The sequence below is a fragment of the Sinohyriopsis cumingii genome, chromosome 10 (assembly GCF_028554795.1).
Source record: "Sinohyriopsis cumingii isolate HCF-2022 chromosome 10, ASM2855479v2, whole genome shotgun sequence".
Lineage (NCBI taxonomy): Eukaryota > Metazoa > Mollusca > Bivalvia > Unionida > Unionidae > Sinohyriopsis > Sinohyriopsis cumingii.
The window spans coordinates 92045423-92061737 of NC_142970.1; the positions used below are offsets into that span (position 1 = coordinate 92045423).

General features: G+C 33.7%; 1 protein-coding gene across 3 annotated transcripts in view; it reads left to right on the forward strand.

Moving 5' to 3' along the window:
• LOC149790580 (dnaJ homolog subfamily C member 13-like) overlaps positions 1-11846 on the forward strand; it is a 205118-nt gene extending 193272 nt beyond the window's left edge. For all 3 annotated transcript variants that reach the window (XM_089972669.1, XM_089972671.1, XM_089972670.1), the window contains exon 57: positions 1572-11846. In XM_089972669.1, the coding sequence (XP_089828795.1) occupies positions 1572-1687 (116 nt within the window). In that variant the 3' untranslated portion in view covers positions 1688-11846. The remainder of the gene's footprint in view (positions 1-1571) is intronic.
• Positions 11847-16315: the final 4469 nt, after the last annotated feature.

Consider the following 16315-nt stretch of genomic DNA (forward strand, 5'->3'; position numbering starts at 1 on the left):
AACAATGTAACACATTCATATCAACTTCAACCCTGTGCGACAGAAGTATTTTCATGTGACAGCATGTAGAAACTATAAATTTTACAGAATTTTAACATTTTTTAGTTTTATATTTTATCTTGTGTTGCATATTTACATTTTGTTCAGAATATTTTTTACATTTTTCTAACTTATCTTTATTTGGCTCCAAATAGCCTATGTTTTGCTGAGGTACTGTAAAATGCTACTAAATACCCTGTTTCAGAACCTGCCAAGCAAATAGTAGCCATCAGTAGCTTCTGGGTCTTTGCCTGCTCACAGGGGCTTGGGCCCTGGGTCAGAACTTAGAAATGTATTTTAGTCCAACCCCTGAAATACATATACACTTCCATGAGATGGGGAATTTTTTATCCATTAATATAGCTTCCTGTGTTTGTTTTACTTCCTGGTTTAATGTACAAGGAGCATAACTTGGAAATCATCACAATTTCCACCCAGTGATTGTATACACACTTCACTTTCTTGGCATGGAAAAGTCATGTTATTTATGCAATCAGCTTTCTCTCTTTCTCTCTCTCTCTCTCTCTCATAACTTGCAAACTGAATAGCATTACTCCAAAAGTATATATATTCTTTGACATAGTAAGGGAATGTTTCTTCTTGAAATAAGCATAAAGTCATTAGCCATAGAGCAAAAAATACAATACCTAGTGTTTAGCAAACCCTTGCAAATTCATATATAGATGGTGATCTGATTTTACACACAGTATTTTTTCATTTTTATGGACATTTTTTGAATGTATTTCACCAAATTCTATAAGCACTATTAAGCCAAGACAATGATTTAAAGTGGACAAGGGAAATTTAACAGGGTTATGTGTGTGTGTGTGTGTGTGTGTGTGTATATATATATATATATATATATATATATATATATATATATATATATATATATATATATACACACACACACACACACACACACTTTAGTAGATGACCCAATTCGATTTTCAGTCCAATGCAACAGATTGTAGATCTTTAATGCAGTTTTTATTTTAGGGATTTTTTTTCTCTCTTTAATCTTGACAAAAACCTAATTAGTACAATTAAGCAAACACCATTTGACATAGACAGCAGAAGTTTTAAGGTTATTTGTACTATATGCATTCGAAATATTTTGTGCTTCGACTGTTTCTGACAAAGCCTTGTTTAAGTGATATAAACCTTGTTACCATGATCAAGCAAAACACTTGAGGTAGCCTAGCAAAAATAGTCTTGTCTAGTTATCAGAGAGTATACTATATGTCTTTAATTAACAGTGTTACAATGAGGGAATCATTTAGTACTAATTTTAACAGGTTTCTTTTACTTAACTAATAACCAATAAAGCAGTCACTGCTCTATTTGATGATGTTGATCATGATGATGATGATGATGATTATTATTATTATTATTATTATTATTATAGTTGTTATTATCATTATTATGATTATTAATATAATTATTATCGTCATTATTTATTATTATTATTATTATTATTATAGTTGTTATCATTGTTGTTATTATTATTATTATTATTATTATTTTTGCAGGTCCAACGGGTCCAAGTGTTGCTGGATATTTAACTGCAGGTTCTCGTACCACCTTACCAGATGCTCCACCACCCCTAGATACTGGCCATCATGATGGTCATCAAGATGAACATTGAGTAAAGCAGCATTATACAAAGTATATGTGACTTCATTGAAATATACCAGCATTATACAAAGTATATGTGACTTCTTGCAACTCTCCAAGCTGGAGGTTGACTCTTAAGAAAGTTTTTCATTTTAAGGAAGAACTATGTATGCGGTTTCATCTCTGATATGGCCAGGAAAACAAAAGTTTTCCCCAAAACTATTTAATTTCAAAATTATTAATTGATCAATAAGTTGATCAACCATCTTAGATGTAGAATGAAGTATATTAATGATTATTGGTTCATATATGCCATGCATTTATCAGTGGTTTGACTATTTTCATCTTTTTATATTCATGAATTTGCTTAATTTTGTTTATTATGCCAACTGTGATGTACTTTCAATAATTATGACAATAAATTGAAAATAAGAGTTCTTGCAAGAAATAAAGGTAGAGTTGCATGTCCAGGAGTTTCATAAAAGAGTTGCATGCCCAGGAGTTTCATAAAAGAGTTGCATATCCTGGGATTTCATACAAGAATTGCTTGTCCTGGGATTTCATACAAGAGTTGCTTGTCTTGGGATTTCATACAAGAGTTGCTTGTCCTGGGATTTCATAAAAGAGTTGCTTGTCTTGGGATTTCATACAAGAGTTGCATATCCTGGGATTTCATACAAGAGTTGCATATCCAGGGATTTTATAAAAGGCAATTTTATGCTCAAGTCATTTATCTTAGCTTGGCTTGTCTGACATATTAGCAATAGATGTAAAAGAGAGATACTGAATGAAAAACAGTAAATTAAAAAAAAGAAGAAAAGGATTGATGCACAGTTGCAGACATGATTATGATAACAGTTAACAGTAACATTGATTAGTTGGCTAACATTAGTCACTCAAATAGACCTTTTCATCTTCCAGTAGCTTATTATTTTAAACTCTTTGAAAGACATTTTATTTGTTTTGCACTGTTCATGGGAAAAACATGGAATTCCATGTAACCATTCTTGTTATTGATTTAGGTAAACACCTATGTGGTCAAAGCTTGTTTGAATAATTTTTCCCAACATTGGTTTTTGTAAGTACACAAAACAAAACAAACAAAATAAAAATTGAAATACAAGTGATTGTTTTTTTTTTTTTTCAAGTCCCAGATTTTCTGCTTTTTATATATAGAGAGATGTCAGAACACTGTTGACCAGATGCCATGTTTGCTTTCTTTGGTCTTCTGTACTTGGACAAATCCAGTTCTCTTTTGTTACTATCCTGTACAGGAGAGCCATAGAAGTGTAATGTGTTACAAGAGATGATGTCTTATTGTGAAATAGGTTCAATAAAGGGGAGACTTACAAATGTGCTGTGTTATAAGTGAGGTCATCATATACAGAGGTAGGTTCAACAATGGGGTGTCATACAAATGTGCTGTGTTATAAGTGAGGTCATTGTATACAGAGGTAGGTTCAATACAGGGTAGTCATAAAAGTCTGCTTGTGTTGGAAGTGAGGTCATCTTGTTTTGAGGTAGGTTCAGTATGGGGGAGCCATAATAGGTTACTGTATTATTAGTGATATTGTTTTATATTGAGGTAGGTTCAGTAACTTAAATAAATTCATGTGAAATAAATGGATCTGTGAATATACACATCTTATATAAGCATGGATATAAGCATGGTTTGAACAACATTGCAATATCCTTGAAATGCACTTGAGCATTTTGAAAAGGATTCTTTGAATTCTTTGCAAAGCTCCAAGATTTAATTTCATTACAAGACATTAAAACTTAAAATTAAAAATATGTCACTTTTAATTCAAATTGGTGCTTATTTACATATTTTCTAAAAATAATATATAATACCAGACGGATTAACATGTCTTTGCTGTAGTGACAAACTAATTAGTCATGTGTTTTATTTCCATCTATCTTTATACCTATTTATTCAATAATTTACAAATTCAGTTTTGGCAAGAAAAAAAATAATTGAAAATGTTTGGAAGTCTTTGAAAAACAACTCTTAAGACTGCAAAACCATATATGAGAAAGCATGGTAAATTGTGAAACTTCACATTGATGAATCACTATACACGGACATTCCAACATAAGAATATGACAGACACATAGCTCAGACACGTGACAGACACATGACTCAGACACAGACATATCTTAGACACGTCATCTGACAGACACATCTCAGAAACAGCATCTGACAGACACACCATCTGACAAACATATCTCAGACACAACATCTGACAGACATAGCTCAGACACAACATCTGATAAACACATAGATCAGACACACACTCCTGCACATTTCCTCTATAAACTTCATGTATGTAATGGTCACCTGATTTCTGTGGTCAGTAGCTAGGTGTTTCCTAACCAGACATATATATATATATATGTGTGTATATATATATATATATATATATATATATATATATATATATATATATATATATATACACACACACACACATACACACAGAGCAGGTAACTCGTCTTGTCTATCTTGAAGGCTCTCCACTCTTACTGTTCATCTCTCTCTCCTGGTGGTTAGAGTGTCTGCCTCGGATGCTGGAGGTCACGGGTTCGAACTCTGCACAAGTCATACCAAAGACTTTATAAAAATGGTACTAACAACTGCCTCACTAGGCGCTCAGCATTAAGAGGTTAATGTTAGAACTGGTCAGCCTGGTGTCAGGATAATGTATCTGGGTGGGACATCATGCTACATATCTGCAGCATGATGCCTCAGGGCTAGACAATACTATATACTGCCACACTGCAGACATCGTAGCAATACGAATGAAAAATTGTTAAAGCTATGTTAAAAATAAAAATATAACACACACACACACCTCTCTCTCCCAGTAGGTGTCCCTACTATCTTATTACAGTGGTTACACCAATAAAACTAGTTTCAGTATTTTTTTTTACAAGGTTGAGACTTGGCTATATTTTGCTTGTGATATTTTTTACAGATGTAGACACATAATGAAGAATAAAAAATATCTCTTTAATATTAAAATTGTACACATGGAAATCCTTTTAGAATTCCTGAAAAGTTGAAGAATTCCTCAAAATTTTTCTTTATAAATAAAACTAGACTATTTTCAGGAAGATACACAATATTATGTCTGTATCTGCTTAATGTTGAAAGAAAATTTAATAACTTGAAATGAAGCACTAAGAAGAATTGGTTTGAGGTTGAAAGTTTGAGATGGTTGGTGAAATTAGGCACAGGCCCCAGTTTCACTAAAAATCTCATATTTTCCTCTTACTGTTTTGTTTGTAGAAATTAATTTTGTACTTAACATTGAACAGAACCAAAGGATTACAGTATAATAATAACCTAAATAATGTTTTTTTCAGATGGTGAAAAATTTAGGATTTCATCAGATTTGAGCAATTTCTCAACTTTTCTTTTCAAGTAGTGAATTATTCCCAGCATTAAATTTATTTTAACCAATGGTTAATTCTTTGAACAATCTTCCAATTCGGATAAAAGTCTTTGTGTGTCATGAGCGAGATAACTAAAAATTTTCCAACTCAGGCAAAAATCTCATGTCCATAACTTAAAATCTCAGTTAGAAATTGTGAAATTTTTTGGAAAAAACGAGCTTGATCCTTCATGCACAACCTACTTTGTGACATAATATGATGACTTGTAAAGTGAGACCACCTGTATTGAGACAAACTGTTTTGTCAGGATTATGATATAATGTTAACTCTAAATTCTAATGGAAAATAATACAAGCTGTAACAGATTATGGCAGCTTCCTGTTTAAATAGGCCTGGTTTAGAAGGTTCCTTAAATGCATTGATTTTGTACATCTTAACCTGGCTCTATAGCAGCCACCTGCTAATCAGGACATTTTGTCTGCATTTTTTGAGTGACTTAACAAGACTGGTTTGATTGAGAATATACAATATACTTTTTTCCCACCAGTTAATGCCAAGACAAGTTTTCACTTTGCTGACAATGTCTCAAGTTTGTACTCTAATATGCTAGGTGTTTCTGTCTTTCTTGCATAATAATTATTATATCAATGTTCAAAGGATAGACGCCACATACTGGAGAGGCTTTGCTTTTTTTCATAATGCATTTATGCTAACAGTAAGTTATTTTTTAATTCATTATCAGAGACAGGTCTTCCAAAAACCAAGCTTAATCTTATGTAACAAGATACATTTGGCTGCTTGTACAGTGAAACCATATTTGAACCTTTCAGATGTAGGAAAATTATGGGGGATTTGCATTAGCTTTGATAATTTTTTTCCCAATTCCATTTCACATGTGCAATCTTTTTCACACAAGATAATTATGAAATATTAGTTGTTGGGCATAATGTGTGATTCTGTTTTCTTGTTACTGATGAAATCAATCGGTGTGTGTTTTTATTTTGACAATTTTATAAATATTATATGTATTGAATATGTTTAGTATTTAGATATGATATTTATTGAATATGTTTAATATTTAGATATGATATGTATTGAATATGTTTAGTATTTAGATATGATATGTATTGAATATGTGTAATGTTAGGAAAATCAAGCTTTTACTAGTACATAAAATGCTCTATGTAACTTTGGGTAGAAATTAGCATACAGTTTTATAGTAAAATTCCAAACATATTCTTATTGAAACGTCTCTTTCTAACACATACCAGGCAAATTCAGAAGCTGTATTTGCATGTTTTTAATTTTAAAAAAGGAAAGCATGAGGATGTTAGTCGTTGAACATGTACCATATATACTAACTTATAAAAAGGGTCCAGCTGCAGGCAGTGATGACCTCGATCTGCCATTGCATTATATGATGGCAGATTAGGGTCTGTGCTGTTTGTTGTACTGATTAGTTCTAACAAATTGTGTAATGGGATGGCAGATCTGGGTCTCTGCAGTCTGCATTTGGGTCTGACTTGCATGCAGTTATATACAGTACAATGTTATAATAGTACTGATAACTGAGGCATGTAACTATATTTTGTGTGATGCACTATACATATAAAAGCCTAAAACTACTGATAAGTTACAGTTATCATTGATAGTACTTACTGTTTGATTAAAATAATTAGCTATAAGAAAACTCAGCAATATGTTAGCTCCAGATGAACACAGAGAATACCAACATATTTCATTCAATGACAAAATACTTGGTTGTACTTGATGACACATTGCTGGTCAGTATTTATTGCAGCAAACATACTAGTTCCCATTCTTGTTCTGCCTATAAAGTATTAACATTTCTCTAATTAACCATGTATTTGCATGATTTAAGGTTATCATTTGGCTTTCAGTTGGGACATTTTTGGTTTTTGTGATAAACGCAGCTCTTGATTGAAATAAATTTGTCTGTCCTAATTTCATTTTCTTGTAAACAAAACAAAACTTAGATGGTTACTCATTTAATAACCATTGTCCACATTTCTGCCCATATTGGATGCTACAGTTATAATTGGCATCTCATTAAAAATGTCTCATGACAATGTTCTTTACCCAGCGGTCTTTTGGAAGTCATGTTTTGTATAAACAAAACTAACCAGCATCACTTAGTTGGCAATGTTATATGCAAAAGATGGCTGCACTATGACCAAATCTATGTTCAGTAATGTAAAATAAATGGGACTTGTTTTAAAATATATAGATCACACCCTTATTATAGGGCCCTTCATTATAAGACAGTTTCTTTTATAAGGCTGGTATGGTCATGAACCCCATTGCTCTTCTGTAATAGTAAAATAATATGTATAGTGTACTTCATTATAAGGCAGTTTCTATATAAGGCATTATATTCTATGGCATCCGTGGATAATATTATAAATGAAGGAGTACTGTATTATGTACGTCATTATAAGTCAGTTTCATTATAAGAAATTATATTCTAGCTTCCATGGATAATATTATAAATAAAGGAGTACTGTATTATGTATGTCATTATAAGTCAGTTTCAGTATAAGATATTATATTCTAGCTTCCATGGATAATATTATAAATAAAGGATTACTGTATTATGTATGTCATTATAAGTCAGTTTCAGTATAAGATATTATATTCTAGCTTCCATGGAAAGCATTATAATGAGGGAGTACTACAATAAGGCTATAGATCAGGGTGTAAGCCATTCACTTTAATACAGTATAGTACTCCCCAACATTGACCTTCATCTGCCTGCACATAAGGTAAAATTAGATCTCATTCTGTGCCAGTTACTGTTAAGTTTGTATTATACACAAGTAAACACTACAGTACTCCCCATATGGACCCTGATCTGCCTGTGCATTATGTAACATTAGATTTAATTCACATCCAGTTACTGTTACAAGTGACTCCCCGACTATAATGCTGTTCATTAGAGCCATAAAACTGGAATGCATTATATATAAGGTTGCCTTATATTGAGGTTTTATTTATTTTTATATATATATGCCTGAAACAAATACTCTTTCACAACAAGAAGAAATGTAGGAAGTCCTCTTCCACTACCATATATTGTCAGCCAGTACATCTTGTACCTCTTCAGTATGTGTTCTCCCTAAAATGTATACACTACTAGAAGTCCAGAATGCCATCTTGTACTGCAGTGTTCTTTTAGAAGACCAGTAAGTTCTCTTGCATTGCATATATTGTCAGTCTATACATCTTGTACCCTAGAAGTCCTGTAAAGCCACTTGTATTGCTACATATTGTTAGAAGTCTAGTATGTCCTCTTGCACTGCCATATATTGTTTATCAATTACATCTTGTACCCTGTTAAGTTGTATTCTTCATAGATATACACTACTTGTAGAAGTCCAGTAAGTCCTCTTGTACTGCCATATATTGTTTATCAATTACATCTTGTACCCTGTCAAGTTGTATTCTTCATAGATATACACTACTTGTAGAAGTCCAGTAAGTCCTCTTGTACTGCCATATATTGTCTATCAATACATCTTGTACCCTGTCAAGTTGTATTCTTCATAGATATACACTACTTGTAGAAGTCCAGCAAGTCCTCTTGAACTGCCATATATTGTTTATCAATTACATCTTGTACCCTGTCAAGTTGTATTCTTCATAGATATACACTACTTGTAGAAGTCCAGTAATTCCTCTTGCACTGCCATATATTGTCAGTCAATACATCTTGAATCTTCACAAGATAAAAGTCACTTCATAGCAACAGATACAAATATGTTCATTGACAGATATGATGTTTTTCTTGTTGGGTGATTTTATTTTGTAAAATCATGATAAGATACAGGTTTTAAATTGTTGAAGGTCATTTGTTACATTAGGAAATTAATCCAACCATTCCAATTATACTTGCTGTGGTATATTAGCTTTTACTGAATGCAATGAATTTTAAGCACAATAATTAATTAGTTAAGGAAGCAATTAGTCACTCACATGATCTCTTAAAATTTGTATGACTCGTTCAAAATGAAACATATATGGATATAGTATATCTTGTTTGATATTACAAATTGGTTTGATACTTGCAAACCAATGTGTGATCTAAGAATATTATATGTAACAAATTTGTTTCAGCATAGTTCATTATCATACATATTTTAAATACTTTCACAATGTATTCATCTTCATACGCTCAAGGTACCCAGTTTTGCCATGGATAGATGGCTGGATGGATAGCTGTACAGCTGAATGAATATGTTATCTAACATTAAAGTTTGTGAGGAAATATATAGTTAGTTTTAAGAAGAAACCCCGAGGGTGCAAAATGTAAACGTGTAACTTTGAGTAACAATGTTAATTGTTACTCTGCTTGTCTTACCTCACATAGTTCAGCAATGTGGACAAGCTTTTTTTTTCTTGACATTTTAATATTTGCACAGTTTGTTTCAGTGTTGGAATGTACAGTTGTAATTTATGGACATTTTCTTAGTACTTTTTTCTTGTTGCTTTTACTTGAGTAAGTATTGTTATGTACAGGAGAACCTTATTATAGAGCGGTGGTTGGCTGTGTTATATACTGGACTGGTATTGCAAGAATGATCAAAATTCTGTGAACAAGAATTAAGGAAATAAACAAAATACCAGTCAAGCATATTGAAATCATTTTTCTACCTGCCAATTTAGTCTTGATTATGATGCTTAGATGAAAATGAATTATTCCTGTGTAGGAACAACAATTATGTAAGCTGTTGGTTTCAGAAACTTCTCTTAATTATTTTTATCTCTTTGTCAGCTTGGATGATGTTTTGGGTACAATCAGGAATAAGGGACTTCTGAGACACAACATTGGGAACCATGATGTGACAATGTTGTGTCTGAATTCATCCTATAATGAAGCACATTGTAGTTGGTTCCAATTCTACAGTGAATTCACTTTTTGTTTTGGGGTACTGATTTTTGTGAATGTCTTAGTTGCTTTAGACAAAAATTGTTAATACCCAATACAAAATAATCCATCTGTTAATACATAATAAACAATAATCCATCTGTTAATACATAATAAACAATAATCCATCTGTTAATACATAATAAATAATAATCCATCTGTGGTGTCAGTAGAACATCCCTCCCCATACTCAAAAATTTAAAAACCAATGGAAAATTTTATTTTTTGCAGAAACAAGAAAATTGATACCCACAGAAAGTAAATGAATTGAGAATAATATAAGATTTTGTAACAGGAATAAAGTTAAAGGAACATTAAATTTATTTCCTTATCCGTATGTTGAATATGGTTTACGTATTATACTCAGCCAATACCATCATTACAAATGAAATAGTTCAATGATTAGTGACATGTTTTGTTTTTATTATTATTATTGTCATTCTCTAGTCATACTGAAATACATTTTCATCATGGTAATTTCTGCAGAGGTAAATAGGTCAAGATTAACCTCCTTTTGATGCTCAATAGTTGCATGTTTTATTTCTTCAAAATGCATAACAAATAGACATGAAATACATGGTACCTCATTATAACACTTCAGGGGAGTAGTGAAGATGTACCATATTGTGAGGTCAACTTTTACTGGAGTATGGTATATAATGTTCCCTTTCCATGACACTCTTTGGGGACACCAGGAAAGTGTGCAGTGTAAAACCACCTTATACTGTGGTACATTATGCAAAGAAATATGATTCATCTGGTGCAAATAAATCCATGATTATGACCATGATATATCATGGATTGTGTTATAATTACCATGCTGTATCATGGATTATGTTAAAATGACTGCTGTGTCAAGGATGTGTTATAACTACCATGATATATCATGGATTGTGTTTTAATGACCATGCTGTATCATTGTGTTAAAATGACCATGCTGTATCATGGATTGTGTTATAATGACCATGCTGTATCATGGATTGTGCTATAATGACCATGTTATATCATAGATTGTGTTATAATGACCATGTTATATCATGAATTGTGTTATAATGACCATATTATATCATGGATTGTGTTATAATGACCATGTTATATCATGAATTGTGTTATAATGACCATGTTATATCATGGATTGTGTTATAATGAGGTGGTTTATAATGATGGACCACTGTACATACAAGAAAAATGTCTTCACACATCCAACACAAATGTCTCCAGAATTTAAAATCATATTACTCATGACTTCACCCCGCCCCACCCTACAAACCTCTGCCAAGTGCAAGTCATATTCTTTATGAATTTATCATTTATCTGAACAATATCCATGTTTCCTGATACTCATGTTGACTCGCCTTCAGTACCTTCAGCTTTTTTTGCATTTCTTAATGATTGTAATTCTAAGCTTTTCTTACTGGATTCATTTCATTTCATGTACAAGAAAAATTTCTTTTACATCACTTTGAATCATCTTTTTTTTGTAGGCACAATACAAATGCTGTTAAACCAGCTTGATTCTTGTTTCATCGTTAGTGCAATCAAGTGAAAGACTGAACACTATTAAACTTATTTGTCTTGTCTCTTCCATCAATTTACTTGATCATTTTCACAATATATATTAGAGAAAAACAATTTTCAAATTATGTAAAGGTATTTTAGTCAAATTTTTCTATGTAAAGATTGTTTATATATAATGTACATTGTCTATATTGAGACATTCTTGGATTAGTCAGTTACATCAGTGCATTTTAGAGAACAAGTCACACAACCTGATGTATAAATTTTCTTGAACAAATAAATTACAAGCTGTAAAATTACATGAATAAATCTAATTAAATTTGCTTTACATGTTTCGTTGTTATTTTATCTCTCTTAGTAACTCTTAGTAATCAATCCATAGACAAACTGAGCTTAAGGTATGGTTCTTGATTCATTTATCACCAAAACACGATTGTTATTTATCACTTTTAAAATCTCCTGACCAATTTGCACTTGATTTTGCACAAAATATTCTGGCTTCATGGCTGATCACATTAACCTTAAAAATATAAGCCCTATTACCTCCAGAACCCAGCCCTCCCAAAGACGAAAATTCGTCTTTCCTGTGTATTATTATTATTACTACTACTACTACTAATATTATATGGAAATGGGGCAATAACTCTTGCCAATTATCTCCCCTTGCTGCCTACAGGTGGTGCTAGTATCAAGCTTTTGACAACATCGTTCACTTTGTCTCCCAAAATCCATTGGAAGTTTGTGCTACTTTTGGTCCCATCCATTGAGGATTTTGTCATTTTCAGATGTATTAAAGATTATTCTACAAGTGGCATAGACTGCTCTGGTGGCCTTAGTGGTTAGAGAATCCGTCTTGGATGCAGGAGGTCAAGGGATCAAACCCAAGATTTATAAATATGGTACAAATAGCTGCCTCGCATGGTGCTCAGCGTTAGGAGGTTAGTGTTAGGACTGGTATTTCTGGAGTCAGGATAATGTGACTGGGTGGGACATGATGTTACATGTCTGCGGCATGATGCCCCAGTGCTAGACATCACTATAAAAACTGTCACACTGCAGACATCATAACGATATGACTGAAAAATTGTTAAAGCTATGTTAAAAATCCAAATCACACATAACAAGAGTTATATGTTCTTTTTAAATTCTGACCATAATTATGTGAACTTTTTCTCATGTGGATATAGTTTTTGCGTTCTCTGATCGCATGGCTCTACACAGCTACATTTGTATTAATATGTGTTTAGGTTTGTGTTATGTTATAAGTATATGCTCTTTAAATAAGTAACAGAAAAGAGGAAAAGGCAACAAGCTTTGTAACATTTTACAAATAATTTATTTCCTTAGAATAATAAGTGAAAATGAGAAAAAGGACTTACGGTATTGAGAATTAAATCCCAAAATAATCCAAGAATTACAGACACAGGTCTTAATAATTTAATGTCCTGAATAAAATTCAACACAAGTCCCGAAGAAATCCAAAACTGAACAATGTCGTGTCTGTTATAGCTTATGGGGTGCTGATGTGGCAAGTCTTTTGTTGAATCACAGTAATATAATTCCAGATTTGAATATAATATAAATTCCAGTGAATGTCCTTATCCAAGAATTTTATCAAACACATTTGGATTTCCAGAGAAAATCTGAAGAAAATAAAATTCAGCCCATACTGGTCACAACATAATACAACTTGAAAGTGCTAGATGTTAAAGCACGATTGACCAAGTCCTCACAATTACAAGATTATATAGTTCTCTACTTGACCTCTGGTCCTAACTAGCATTTTTTTTTAAACAAAATTAAACATTACTTAATGGAAATAGAATAATCCAGATGTTTACAAAATCAAAACCATAATGTGTAAAATTCACTTAGGAAAGTCCAAAACCCTGACCCAAATAAACATATTTCCTTCTTCTATTGATAAAGATCTTGATATTAAGCCCATACACATATAGAATAATTTAGTTATGTATTAGTTGTTGACATAAAATGAAATATAAAAAAGTCAATCAGGTCAAGCAGAAATGAACGCAATTTAGGACAAGGTCAAGTCCAGCATACAATGTTACCTTGCAATAACATGTAATGAAATTTTTAAAAAAATAAAACAAACAACCAATTAAATTAAATAAACATAACAGTTAGTGCACACTGCCTTTTTTATCACCCCTGGTATAGCAGGTGTCTCTGACATTCTTAACGCAGTTAAGAATTTAATACCCGTGTCTTGCATGTACAATGAGTACATTGTCGGCTATGTGCAGCAGTTGGTCAGAGAATACATGGTTGACAGTTCTTAGGAAAATTGCAAGAAACAGGGAGTGACATGGGAAATCAACTGGACAAATAGCTCTTATGTTTTGAATATTCGAAAATCAAAGGACCGAAAGTACTGACATTAAACTTGGTCTGTCTCTTTGACACAACTGCTAGTGGATGTCATTACCTCTGGGGAACAAAGGAAGATGGAACTTCTCCTCCACCGTCTACACTGTATCTAGAGTTACAGGTGTGTCATTTGGTACAGCAAGCAATGACAGTTGATTTGTTTGGGAAAATTTTTTCCACATCTTTCTGTGTTTTAGTTGCAAATGTCAACACTTTCAGGGAGTTTTCTCCAAATCTAAGCAGCCCAGGTGGCATAAGTCCCCCTGCATGCGGTTTAAAATTGACTTGCATAAGCCATGCTGCCTAGCCACACTTCAGTTTTGATGCCATCTCAACTTCCGACTATATTCAGCATCTGTCGGCTCTTGATCCATACTGTTCACTGACCATATGGATTCTGTTCATATCGTTTTATGCCCCATCAAGTAGAGTCACGAAATGTTGACATTGCCTGGGATTGTATTGATAGATCTGTCCACCCGCCTAGCATTACTATTAATTTGGCAGTACAGCCAGTCTACACTGCTATCCATACGCCGGACACCAATACTGGATGCTTTTAATTTTGACAAGTTGTCCATATTGATTCTAAGTCTTGCGGATATGGAAAGCCATTTACTCATGACTTATTCTATTGGATGGTACCATGACAGTCTTGGAGGCAATGGCCATGCGGTCCATGCCTCATCTGTGCCTTTGGAAATGTATTATATGACCAGGACAACCCGCACATTTGATGTGGGGATAAACCTGACACTCATACTCAGAGTGGACCGAGTATAGCTTTAACGCAGCAATACAGGACTATATGGAATCTGCCAACCACCTCTTCCATACCAGTATAAAGGTTAGGGCCTTAGTTATGTTTGATTACGGGGAAGTGAGTCCTTCCTTCCCCCACAGTCGGTACAAACCAAGGAAATTGCCGGTAGTTAATCTGCCAAGATTGGTGTCCCATACAATTTCAAAGCCGTTTGTTTTTCTGAGTGTCATCCTCCAGCATTTGTTACAATCTCGCCCGTATAGACACCATTCTAACATCTTCATGGATCTCCTGGCATAAGTCAAATGTTCAATTTAACTTCACCTGCTTCGATACGATTGATATATACATTCTGCACACCACTTAGATGCTTGTTCGCAATATAATGGACTGATATTCATTGTTGAACTTAGCGTCTCTGGCGATTTTTTTTCTGGCTTGCAGACAAGGCCAACAAATTACATCCTGCCGTGACCCTGCAAACCTCCCCTAGGATTGCCTCTGCTGTTCGCTGGCAAAATAGAGGAATTGCAGAGGCAGGCAGCCCCAAAACTTCACCTCCATCTCTCCGAACAGTAAACATCGCTTTATTCATCATATATTCGCCATTAATGACGTGATGACCGGAGACAATGTCAGTGAGATACAGGATCGTTCACTGCACGGCACAAAAGCCAGTTGCGATCCAAAACCTATACATGAAGACAACTGGCTAATAAGTTTCGGAAGCATTTGTATCAAGGAGATAGGAAACAAAATTTCTCTACCCTATGCCTCCACTCTTCGTCCTGTTGACTTGTGTCCCTGACCGAGCACTGACAGCTATTTGGTAAGCGCCCGACTCTTGAATTTTTTTTCAAACAGCGATCAATCTCTTTCTGAAAAGTGAATGAACGGTCTAAATTGTCGTAGAGGAGCTTCGTTTCTCTTGTGGCCAACCCCCTCCCCCTTTGTCCTCTCCATTCCTGAAAGAAGTGCCATTGGACTTGATAATCGAGAAGCGGGAGGTAGAATTTATTCGGAATTCTCAATCTCCGAATTTTTCCTCCAAGCCTTTCCTGGTAAGAAAGGCCAATGGCATTCAAGATGGAGACGACAAGATCAGCCTACCTCTCCTTCTGTCCGAACGAATTAGCCTTCTCATATATTTTCTTGTTTCTGTCCAACCGTTCGTACGGAAATTCCTGCCGTTTAGGTATCAAGGAATTATCAGTTTCACGTTCCCTCTCCCGGTTTAAACACAAGTCCATTGTCCTTTATGAAATTCTCACTGTATTGTGTTCTTGCTCTGTACGACTTCATCTATTTCAATGGCAGTGTATTTAGACAAATATAAAAAATAACAAACATGGCAAATTAAAATATAAGAACCAAAATAAACTTGGGTTGATCTACGTGAAGTAAAAATAAAAAGAATCTGCAGAATAGTGTGCAACAAAGATTACACCCACAAGGAGAAATAACTCGCCTATTGAGTCTGCAGAGAGTGAAATATTTGATGTGAGATTTGTTCTAGCTGTAATGATGAAGATATCTAAGATCAGGCTAATTAAACAAATATTTTTGGGGGTCAGTGCGGGATCGTTGAAGAATCCGGCCAAATACCCTCATTTGTACCAAATCTTATGATTTTTCAAGCTCAT